General features: G+C 36.5%; 1 protein-coding gene across 1 annotated transcript in view; it reads left to right on the forward strand.

Moving 5' to 3' along the window:
- Positions 1 to 12,707, forward strand: part of ADAMTS20 (ADAM metallopeptidase with thrombospondin type 1 motif 20) — a 166,573-nt gene that overhangs the window by 57,035 nt on the left and 96,831 nt on the right. Inside the window, exons 7-11 of the mRNA XM_039223448.1 lie at positions 429 to 469; positions 6,329 to 6,434; positions 8,204 to 8,350; positions 10,297 to 10,438; positions 12,223 to 12,327. Coding sequence (XP_039079379.1) covers positions 429 to 469; positions 6,329 to 6,434; positions 8,204 to 8,350; positions 10,297 to 10,438; positions 12,223 to 12,327 — 541 coding nt within the window. The remainder of the gene's footprint in view (positions 1 to 428; positions 470 to 6,328; positions 6,435 to 8,203; positions 8,351 to 10,296; positions 10,439 to 12,222; positions 12,328 to 12,707) is intronic.

Genomic DNA, 12,707 nt, shown 5'->3' on the forward strand with positions numbered 1-12,707 from the left:
AGGGAGGAGGCTGAGGAAGAGGTCTACTGTGAGGGAGGAGGAATGGAGCTTTGAGACAAGGCAGTAGGGGTCACATCTTGAATCCAGGCCAGGAGGCTTTGGAAAGGGGAGCTGGACAGAGGAGAGGCCCAGGAACTGAGGAGAGGGGTCACTGCCTAGGCTGACGCCCACACTCCAGCCCCAGATTAGAAAGCTTGTTACTGAACTGATTAAAGCTTTAACTATTTACAACAATCACTTTTCTATAGCTCCTATTGATATATACAATAGGTGTATACCCTGGGTTTAAATTATTGAGAGGTTAATAAGACCCGGATTTGGAAGGCAGTTTATAGTAGTAGTCACATTATAGTTCAAGCTTCTTTATCTTGGTTTTGACTTGTTGCAAAAAAGTTTTCTGAAAGTGCTTCACAATTTTTTGTTTCAAGGGAAGACATTTGTGGAGCTAGAGAGAAATGTGACACATTAGGTAAGTTATTTTACAAATTAAATATACCTCCTATAATTTACTGAGTTTAAAATGTTTATTTTCCTTTCACATGGTAATCCTTTGATTGTCTTGATTAATGACTGTCATTATTGGCTTCTGCTTCAATACATTTTAAAGAAGAAGAATGAATATGGTGGCCAATTGCTAAATATCAAGTGCCATGCAAAGCTGGACATAAAGTGTTTCATTGTGTAATATTTGATGAAGACAAAATCACACATTAACTATATGTAGATTTAAAGCAAAATAATACAATGAATAGCCAGAAGGCTACCACCAGATTTAAGAGCCAAAACTTAATACTGTCGTATGGCCTGTGCCAAGTCCTTACTCGATCCTTTTGGCATGCCTCCAGTAGGTAGCCAATACGATGAATTTTGTATGTCCCAGTTACTTTCATCATTTGAACAATAGTTCTATATATGTATGTGCTTATAAAATTGTTTGAATTTGCTCTTTGAGCATTGTAGTTGTAGTTCACGAATTTTTACTACTGTGTAACATTTTCTCCTTAGTTTACATATCTACATGCTATCAGTGGATATTTTGGCCAATTCCAGTTTTTCATAATGAACTTCACTTTACAATCTACTGTATATTCCTGCAACTGAATTGTTATGTCATTCAATGTGTTAATGTTCAACTTTGGTATATCTTAACATGGTTATACCAATTTACACTTTTATCAATGGTGTATTATAAACATTGCTTTTGATTATGTCCTTATCAACACAAGGCATCTACAGATTTATCATTTCTGCCATTCTAAATGTAACATATTTCATTATAGTAGTAATTTTCAGCTCCATGATTATTGAATTTGAACATCTTTTCATATCTACTTGCCATTTGTACTTCCTTTGAGAAATGAAATGAGAACTATTTTTCCACTTTGGGATTAGTCCTTTTCTTACTGCTTTTTTTTTTAAATTTAATTTTTAAATTATTTTCCAAGTTCTCATTTAAATTCCAGTTAATATTCAGCATAGTATTAGTTGCAAATGTAGTATCTAATGATTCAACACTTCCATACACTTCCATACAACAGCCAACGCTCATCACAGCAAGTGCCCTCCCTAATCCCCATCACCTATTTAACTCATTAGGTTAACCCACTTCCCCTCTGGTAACCATCCGTTCTCTATAGTTAAGAATGTGTTTCTTGGGGGTGCCTGGGTGGCTTAGTCGGTTGAGCGTCCAACTTTCGCTTAGGTCATGATCTCGAGGTTCGTGGGTTCGAGCCCCGCGTCGGGCTCTGTGCTGACTGCCAGCTCAGAGCCTGGAGCCTGTTTCGGATTCTGTGTCTCCCTCTCTCTCTGACCCTCCCCTGCTTACGCTGTCTCTCTCTCTCTCTCTTTCTCTCTCTCCTAGAAATAAATAAAAATATTAAAAAAAAAAAAAAAAAAAAGAATGGGTTTCTTGGTTTTCCTCTCCCCCACTGCCATGTTCATTTTTGTTTCATTTATTTTTTTCTTAAATAGTTTATTGTCAAGTTGGCTTCCATATAACATCCAGTGCTCGTCCGAATAAGTGCCCTCCCCCATGCCCTGTTTTGTTTCATTTAAATTCCACATGTGAATGAGATCATATGGTATTTGTCTTTCTCTGACTTACTTTGCCTAGTCTGTAACACTCTAGCCCTATCCACATCATTGCAAATGGCAAGACTTCATTCTTTTTAATGGCTGAGTAATACTCCAGTGTGTGTGTGTGTCTGTGTGTGTGTGTGTGTGTGTGTGTGTGTGTGCGCGCGCGCGCATGTCCACAGCTTTATCCATTCGTTGATCAATGGACATTTGGGCTCTATCCATAATTTGGCTATTGTAGATAATGCTGCTATAAATATGTGGGTACATGTACCCCTTGAATCTGTATTTTTATTTCTTTTGGGTAAATAGTGCAATTGCTAGTCCTAGTCCTATTTTTAACTTTTTGAGAACACTTCGTGCTATTCTCCATAGTGGCTGCACCAGTTTGCATTCCCATAAACAGGGTAAGAGGGTTCCCCTTTATCTGCATCCTTGGTAACACCTGTTTCCTGTGTTAATTTTAGCCATTCTGACAGGTGTGAGGTGATACCTCAGTGTAGTTTTGGTTAGAAAAATTTTAAATAACTTGACCTTAGTCCTAAATGAGCTAGAAAGAGAATAAGAAATAATCATAGAGCTGGAAGAAGAAGGGAAATAATTAAGGTTAGAGCAGAAATAAATGATAAAGAAACCAAAATAGTATATCAATGAAACCAGGAGCTGGTTTCTTTGAAAAAATTATATTTCTTTCTCTGACTTATTTTACTTAGCATAACGCCCCCTACGTCCATCCATATTGTTGCAAATTGTAAAATTTTCATTTTTATGGCCGAGTAATATTCCATCATATATGTATACCACAGCTTCTTTATCCATTTATCCATTAATGGGCACTTGAGTTGCTTCCATATCCTGACTATGGTAAATAATGCTGCAATAAACATAGGAGTTATGCACTAATCTTTCTGGATTAGTGTTTTTGTTTTCTTTAGGTAAATTCCTAGTAATGGAATTACTAGATCATGTGATATTTCTATTTTTGGAGGAACCTCCATATTTTCCATAGTTGCATCAGTTTACATTTCCATTAACGGTACATGAGTGTTCCCTTTTCTCCACATTCGTCCCAATGGTTATTTCTTGTCTTTTTGATACTAGCCATTTTGACTGGAATGCGGTGATATCACATATAGTTCTGATTCACAATTCCCTAATAGTGATACTGAACATCTTTTCATGTGTTGGCCATCTGTATGTCTTCTTTACAAAAATGTCTATTCAGGTCCTCTGCCCATTTTTTAATGGGATTGTTTTTTGAGTTCTTTGTATATCTTTGATATTAATTCCTATTGAATATATTATTTGCCAATATCTTATTTAGTAGGTTGCCTTTTCATTCTGCTGATGGAGTCCTTTGCTGTGCAAAAGCTTTTTATTTTGGTGTAGTCTCAATCGTTTATTTTTGCTTTTGTCTCTGAGGAGACATGTCCACAAATATGTTAAGGCTGATGTCCAAGAGATGACTACTTATGTTTTCATTTAGGAATTTTATGGTTTCAAGTCTCATATTTAGGTCTTTCATCCATTTTGAATTTATTTTTGTGCATGGTGTATGAAACTGGACCAGTTTGCTTTTTTGCATGTAGCTTTCCAGTTTTAGTACCATTTATTGAAAAGGCTGTCTTTTCCCTGTTTTGTATTCTTGCCTCCTTTATTATAGATTGCCCATAAAAGTGTGGGTCTTGTTTTGGGCACTCTATCCTGTTGTGTTGGGGTGTGTGTGTGCGTGCGGGCGTCTGTCTGTGTTTGTGTGCGTGTGCACATGCAAGCACCAGAACCATGCTATTTTGATTTCTGTAGCTTTGTAGTATAGTTTGAAATCTGGGATTGTGTTTCTCCAGCTTTGTTCTTATTCTTTTTTTTTTTTTTTTTTTAATTTTTTTTTAATGTTTTTTTATTTATTTCTAGGAGAGAGAGAGAGAGAAACAGCGTGAGCAGGGGAGGGTCAGAGAGAGAGGGAGTCACAGACTCTGAAAGAGGCTCCAGACTCTGAGTTGGCAGTCAGCACAGAGCCGTACGCGGGGCTCGAACCCACGAACCGCGAGATCATGACCTGAGTGAAAGCCGGACGCTTAACCGACTAAGCCACCCGGGTGCCCCTGTTCTTATTCTTAAAGTATTCTTATTTTCCTTTAAATCCAGAGTCATGATAATGATAGCTGATATTTCTGTGCTTACAATGTATCATATACTCGTGAGGTTTTCTGTGATTTAAATCCTTCAATCTTCACAACCAACCTTTAAGAACAATTTTCAGTTTCATAGACAAGGACAAGTAGTTTGCCTGAGGGGACACAACTTACATTGACACAAGTATTAGTATTTAATTTTCTCATATAAAATATATGGAAAAATTATGAGATTACTTGCGTATAATCTTTTGTAGATATCATTGCTCCAGTCTCTGAGGACTTTTTGCAAAGTATGTTGAAAAATTATTTTCGCTCACAGGCCATCTGGGTGACTGAATCGGTTAAGCTTCCAACTACGGCTCAGGTCATGATCTCATGATCTATGAGTTTAAGCCCTGCATTGGGCTCTGTGTTGACAGCGCAGCCTAGAGTTTGCTTCAGATTCTGTGTCTCCCTTTATCTCTACCCCTCCCCCACTGTCTCTGTCTCAAAAATAAACATTAAAATTTAAAAAGTTTCATTCTTTAAGATGGTTAGATTGGAGGACTCTGTGCAGCTTCTATCACTTGGGTGATAATAGAATTGGTATTTTGTTCAAAATGCCTAAGCAGCCTTGAAAACAAATATATGGAAATGGAGTGATTTAACATTGAAAATACTAATGAAGGCATGGGAATGGCAAGATACTCAATTAGGATGTTTAGTTTTAACTTCTAGTAAAGGAGAAATGTAAAATGACCAAAATTGACTAAAAAATTGCACGTTTAAGTATCAAGTCATAGTTAGGAAAACCGTTCTTTCATACTTTGGACAGCAGACATTAAATCTTTTTTCCCATGCTCACTTTTGGCCTTGATTCTGACCAAGAAAAAGCTTTTGGTGGGGACCTTTGCCCAAGCAATGACTTTGGGTGTGGGTTCAGAAAGAACAAATATTTTTTTTTTTATTAAAGAAAAACGCATTGGCAAATGAACTTCTTAGTCTGAATTTTTCCAACAGTTTTAGAGTCCTCAGGTTAACATCTTTTAAAGCGTGCATGTGCATGCACGCGCGCATACACACAGACACACACACACACACACACACAATCGTTAGGAAATTTACTGTAAAAGCTAGGAAATTGTCCATGTTTTTAAGTTTTATGAATGAAACAGTATATAGGAGGATGGAGTTAAAACACAGTGGTTAATACAGGCCTATATTAAATTTCTGAAAGCACAAACTTTCCAGTAAGAAAGTTATATATGAAAGTTACATATGAAAAATTCTTTTTTATGAAAGCAATTTTCCTAGAAGAGCAGATAATTTACAGATAACTTACAATGAGAGGATAGTAGCAGCAAAAAGTATGTTATTAAGGTAAATACCAATTCAGTTGATATAATACGGATTGTTCTAAGGAGCACTTATTTTTTATTTCTTATTCTAGATTATTTTTCATGGACTTTATCAGCTCTAATTCTTTTTGTTCAGTGAGTTCAGACCACACATTGGCATTACATGATATTCTTAAAGACTAAATATTATATCTTAATATAATTTCCTGTTGCTAAAATACTTACAAAATTGTTGGGTGTCTTTAATACATGAATCGTATTTAGTATATATTCGATGCCAGGTACAGTACTATGCACTTAATGTACATTCACTCATTATAATTGAATGCATGTATGCTGCCTCAAAACGTTAAAAATGAAAGAAAATTTATTAACTTCTAGTGTTCTGTTGTATTTTCTGTATTATTTCTATTACCAATTTAAACATTCATTGCCTTTTCTAGGATCCACACTAATGGGGCCTAAAACTTCATCCTTCCTGTAACCAGTACTTTCTTCTTTTTCATTTTCTTTAAAACACTTTTTTGCCCCAGATTTTGAGTTATTTTCTTCAGTAAAATCCAGGATTTGTTAAAAAGATTTCAACTGCAGATAAATCATTCTTCTCTTTTTTTCTTCACCTTAAAAAAAGACATTTATGTGATATTAACAGCCAACTCTACATCCTTTATTTTTCTTGCATCTGTTTCTAAGTAGTAACGTTCATAGTAAATGCTTTATAATTCAGTTGTGTATGATTAGATGTTTCCCATTTTGAAATACAAATACGGAATTTTTCAGGTTTAGCAGAATTAGGTACCCTGTGTGACCCTTTACGGAGCTGCTCTATTAGTGAAGAGAACGGACTGAGTGCTGCCTTCACCATAGCCCACGAGCTTGGGCACGTGTAAGTACCTTCTGCCACCTCAGTAATGTGCTTTCCATTAATCACTGCACAAAAGGCCTACGATTCCATCTTCAGTTGAGTAATTAGCAGCTTTATGTCTTAAGAAAAAAAAAAAAGAAATACTGTTAGTATAATTTCCATCCCTGAAATGCTAACTCTGGCTCTTTTGTGATCTGTTAGGTCAGACAGGCTGCACAGATCAACAGACTAAGCAAAGAACTAGAACTTGGGAATTCTTTTATTTCATTTACTGTATTGGATTACATGAGCAGCACTTCTGGCCTCTATCCCTTGTTATCCCATACATGACCAGGTACTGTCCTCTTCCATCTTATGGGAGGGCCTGCTAGGGCTTCTGGTTCTGGGGAACTCCCAGTAATATTTGCAATAACTCACTTTTGCTCTTAAAGCTCAGAGCCCCAGCAGAGAATGTGGTATGTGGGAATTTCTTAATCATTAAACAATTTTTAAGCTATTCTTGCACCTCCATAGTTGTGTGTTTTTTTCTTTTTGTAAAAATTAGGGGTTCTATCTGTTCCTGGATCATAAGTTCTACTGGGGTCCTATGCTCTAAGAATGGAGGCCATGATTCCATGAGACAGCCTCGGAGCTCCCATGGAATGTCAGAAACCCCTACAAACTCATTCTCGGAAAGGGATTCTAAATGTACACCCCAGCACTTGGATTTCTTGTTCATAGGTTAATAAGGATTTGAGGCTAGAGTGGCCTCTCTTAGTTTGATATACTTTCTTTTTCTGGTCATGCCTTACATCGTTAGCATATTCAACAGGGATAACTTCAAGTGGAAATGACTTTTAGTAAACTAGTGCCTCTATAGTCCCCCTTTAGTGTGGTTATGTTTCAGGATTATCAGCAGGGTGCACACTCAAATTGTTGAAGTGGAGGATAGCACCAGGAGCTTACCTGAGGGCACGTAGATGCATTGCAGCAAAATCTGGAAAACACTATTAGCGGATTGCCAAGGCTGCTAACAAATGAAAAAGTGCTCTGGTAGAGACTGCCATCCTAGCTCTTTTATTTTCTTCCTGAGAAACTCTTTAGGTGTCATTAGAGTATGGGTAAGTAGTTTAATTAAAAGACTGATATTTGAGTACAAATCTCTGCAGGCAAAGAGGTGGATTAGGTGGTTTCAGTGTTCCTTGTAAATGCGAGTTTATACTTGGGTCCTCAAAAGAAGGCATAGGATCTGTTGCTGACCCACTAATTATTTAATATATTTGCTCTTACAAAGATTTGGTTTTCCTTGAGGAGTGTTGTTGTTCTTACTCTGTCAGTAATAGCTTAGTGAATATACACCAGAAACAGTCCTTAGGCTGTTTCATATGAAACATATAAATAGTATAAAAGGCTAAGGAATTAGGGATTAAAGAAGTTTTGATACTGTTGACATACTCAGTGGTCTAGAAACCAGTGTGCTAAGACCTTTATGTAACTGACCTACACACCTCTCTTACACTATGCATGTTGAAACCTGCAAGCATTTATGTGAATGTTATGTCAGTGTCGTGATGAGGTGAGCTAGAGTCCACATATTTTGATTGCTTATACTCTGATTTAGGGTCCAAATCAACAGATGGTGCTACCGATCAAAGTCACAATGTAGTGTTTGAGATCATGTGCTTCTAAACATAAAGATAACCCTGGTTTTATAATGCTTTATGGGAGAGATCAAGTATAATTTTGCTATAATTAGATTTTATCTGTATTTTATAAGATCTATTACATATTTTCATATTCTTTATTTTTAGATTCAATGTTCCACATGATGATAGCTTTAAATGTAAGGACACTGGGATTAAACACCAATATCACGTAATGGCTCCAACTTTAAATTACCACACAAGTCCTTGGACCTGGTCAAAATGTAGTCAGAAATATATCACTGAATTCCTAGAGTAAGTCTGAAGTTACATTACTTTAGTTAAATAATGACACTTTATTGGACTATGGAATTTGAAATTTATATGTTCTTTTAAAATGATTTAACTTCTGTTCAGTTTTTGTTTAAATTTAAGTTTACTTTGTACATATGGGTTCTTAAAAATAAGGAAAGAGTTGTATATACATATTTTACTCCTAAAATATTTTGGTGGGGGCAGATTGGACCTAGCTTTGGGAGCTCTATTAGGGTAACTGATTTTTGAGGGGAGACTTAATGAGATTCACAGCTTTCTTGTGTGTGTGTGTGTTTGAATTTTTTCAGAGGGCACTGCATAATATTTTCAGAGGAGCTTAAGTGGCTCAAGTTTTGAGGTGGCTTAGAAGGACAGACAATAACTGAAGTCCAGTTATGAGTGTTTCAAATAGCTCTCTATAGCTGGCTGGATGTGGAGTCTGTATGCTTACATATTCTTTTGGAGGATTTTCCTTGGTGTGAAGAGGGGGGGCAGATCAATTTTTCCTGCATCATCTCTCCATCCTCACGTTTCTCTACTTCCCCACTTATATCCAAATGGTGTTTCTTAGTTAGTGAAAGTTTCCAAAAGGCGCAAGGCCAAGCTCTCTCTAGGTAATTTTTTTGTTTAAAGCAATATTCACTACTTTGAATATTCTAATCCCTAACATATGCAGTTTCTAGTTACTTCTTTTATGAGAACTATGGGAATGAATGAAACCATGCTTTAGAATATGTTCATAAGTCCCAAAATTATCAGTGATTTTTTTATTCCTTGTATGGGGAGTTGATTTAAAAGCATGATACACAGTTGCTGATGTATACATAATTGCATATAGTTTTGTTCAATAGCTAACTGAGGTATTGGTTAAAAATACCAGGGGATGTGTTTATTTTTGAAAGGTGGTAATGGGATTCTCTCCAATGGAAAATTTAAAAACTGTATGTTAAAAAGAAGCTGATTTAAGTTCTATGTTTATTTTTGGATGAAATTTAATGTCTTTCCAGCCAGTAAAAATTTCTAAATTTTTAAAAATTATGGCAATGGAAAGAATTGTTTTTAACCCAGTTGGAATGGTTGGATATTTTCAGTTTCCTATACACTAAATACTGCATTACAAACCAGAAGTGAACAATAAAGATTTCTCCTATTTGCCACTTTCTAAGTCCTTTAAATATATCCTTAGATAGCAGTTTGCAAGGTGGATAGTATCGCTTTACTACAGATGAGAAGTCTCAGGCTCCGGATGTTAACTTGTCCCCAGCCTTGCAGCCTGCACGCAGCAGAACCAAAACACAAACTCTGCGTCTCTGATGTGGATGCAATGTAGCACTTACTGAAAGTCCTTTGTTTTGTTGTTTAGAACTATAAGTGTATTTTCTTAAATGATTTGAAAATGTTTTTTCTAAAACATTTTGACAATTTGGGGTGGGGTAAGGTGCTTGGGGGACTCGGTTAAGCGTCCAGCTCTCGGTTTCAACTCAGGTCATGATCTCGTGGTTTCCTGGGTTTGACCATCGGGCTCTGGGTTGGTAGTGCGGAGCCTGCTTGGGATTCTCTCTCTGTGCCCTTCTTCTACTCCTGCTGTGCGTTTCTCTTGCTCTTTCAAAATAAACTAAAAAAATTTTTTTTTGAGAATTTGGGCACTTAAGGCATTGTTATTGGACAACAAAATAGATAAAAAATATAGTGTGATTACATAAATAGATTTGATAAATTCTGATGAATTTACAATTTCTTTTTTTTTTAAATTACACCTTCAGAGCAGTTATGAGGCTCAAATGAGAACCAACATTGAGATTTTCTTGCAACTTTGATAGGAATTCATTTTTAAATTATGAAAAAACACTGATACTGTTTCTTGATACTGTAGAACACAGTGACTGTTGAAGAATCTTCTATTATGTATCCACATGTATTCACCATATTTTCGGTCATTGGTATAGTACTGGCCATGGGGAGTGCCTCCTTGACAAACCAAATGGACGAATATATGATCTGTCTTCACAACTTCCTGGATTAATGTATGACGTGAACAAGCAGTGTGAACTTATGTTTGGCCCTGGATCACAAGTATGTCCCTATTTGGTAAGAAAAATTCTGTCCATTTTTTTTTTTTTAACTACCATAAAGTTAGTTAGAACATATTTCAGAGTGTACGTTTATTCTCTTGAACAGAAGGTGAACTAAATGTAGCTTAGAAGTTTTAAATGTTAAAAAAAATTGTTTGGCAGAAACGGGTTAAAAGGGAAACTAAGGGGCTCCTGGGTGGCTCAGTCAGTTAAGTGTCCAACTTCCACTCAGGTCATGATCTCACAGTTCATGAATTCCAGCCCCGCATCAGGCTCTGTGCTGGCATCTCAGAGCGTGGAGCCTGCTTCAGATGCTGTGTGTGTCTCTCTCTGCCCCTGCCCTGCATGCACTCTGTCTCTCAAAAAATAGAAAGTTAAAAAAAATAAAAACCAGGAAAACTAAAATTTATTATTTGCCTTGTACTTAAAAATCCTCTTCATTAACTCTCAGAAAATCCTATGTGAAGTATTCTCATTTAGAAAACATGTTTTAGGGGCACCTGGGTGGCTAAGTGGGTTAAGCGTCTGACTTAGGCTCAGGTCATGATCTCGTGGTTGTGGGTTCGAGCCCCACGTTAGGCTCTGTGCTGACGGCTCAGAGCCTGGAGCCTGCTTCTGATTCTGTGTCTCCCTCTCTCTCTGACCCTCCCCTGCTCACACTGTCTCTCTCTCTCTCAAAAATAAATAAAACCTTAAAAAATGTTTATACAGAAAACAGGTTTTAAAGGCATTCAAATATTTATTTTCAAATACTTTGTTGGGGTGTGGTGGTAAAGATAGAAGTGTCTTGATAATGAGTTGTATTAAAGGCTCTAGGAATTTAATAGACTACATTTTAATTTACATAGATTTAAATCCAAAAAAACTTTAAGGCCTGGTACCCTTAAATCATTCCTTTAGAACTTTGAGGATTTTTCATAGGTTAGATACACAACTAGATTACGAGGATCATTGGACCAGGAATGCAGCCTCATTCACTCACTGAAATGTGCATCCCCAGCATTCAGTTTAGGATCGGCCACATACTAGGTGCCACGAACTAAGTGTTTGTTGAATGACAGTTACGTGAGTGCAGAGATAGGCAAAACATATTCCACATAGTAGTGTTGTTTAAAAAACAAACAACTTACAATTTAAAAAAAGCTAATAAGCTTTTAAATACCCACTCTTGAGGAGGGAAGATATAATTTTTTGGAGGTCCCTTTCTTTTCCACCTGACTTACCCACTAAATAAACACTGAATTTAAATTCAGAAAAAGGGAATTCTCTTGGGTATAGCTCCTGTGAGCCTCTGTGTATTTTTGTTTCTTAGGAAAACTTGAGAGCCCTTTGTTCAGCTTGAAAGTATGCATTTTATTCTCGAAGTAGGAAACCAGTATACATTATACAGTATTTCTATGCACATTATTCATACATTCTATCATCGTATCAAAAGAGGCTTTTGGAAACTCTTTGTGAATAACATTTGACAACAAAAAGTCCTTTAGAAAAATGTCTTACAAAGAGAAAAATGTCCCCCATAATTTTGAATATTTCCACTCTAATTTATCTCTCCCATTGTTCAGTGTATGATGAAAATCCAAAAGTTCTTAAAAACTGAATGTTGCCATTTTGTGTGTTGAGAGGCAAATCAATGACTAGAACTTAGTAAAGATGTTTTTGGCTTGATTATTTCCAGCTCTGACCGGGAAACCATGGAATATGGAAGATCAATGTATACACTGATGGTTTACACCGAATTGATCTGGTGGTTATAGTGTTTATTTTACTCTTGCTTGTCTGCTTTTTGTTACCTTGCAGAAGCAATGCAGGCGGCTCTGGTGCACGAGTGCAGAAGGAGTTCACAAGGGCTGTCGCACTCAGCACATGCCACTGGCAGACGGGACACACTGTGGTCCTGGGATGGTAGGTTTCCTCGAAGGGTGAGTCATGAGTTAAGAGATTATCCAAGGAAGTGATTGCTCTGCGTTTTAGCACTCTTCATGATTTGTCAACTTTTGCTCTGCCAGTGAATCAATGTTGCCATGTTTGTTTGATGTAGAACATAGTCAAGTGAATTAAACTTTTAATTTTATGCTTTTTCTTTTCAAGATCTAGCACATCTAGAATTGTATAGTTCTATAAGTAACTACATGAACATATACTTATCTAAGTGTATTAACAATGAGTATAGACCTACAGATCATAATATATCAGTTTCCCCAAATTCAAGGATGTTACCATTGTTTACATGTTCTCCCATAAAATTGGGTTAATTGAAAGTTTTAAGTGGCTTCTTTGGATAC

This window comes from Hyaena hyaena, unplaced genomic scaffold (genome assembly GCF_003009895.1).
Source record: "Hyaena hyaena isolate Hyena2069 unplaced genomic scaffold, ASM300989v1 scaffold_1345, whole genome shotgun sequence".
In the NCBI taxonomy this organism is placed as follows: Eukaryota; Metazoa; Chordata; class Mammalia; order Carnivora; family Hyaenidae; genus Hyaena; species Hyaena hyaena.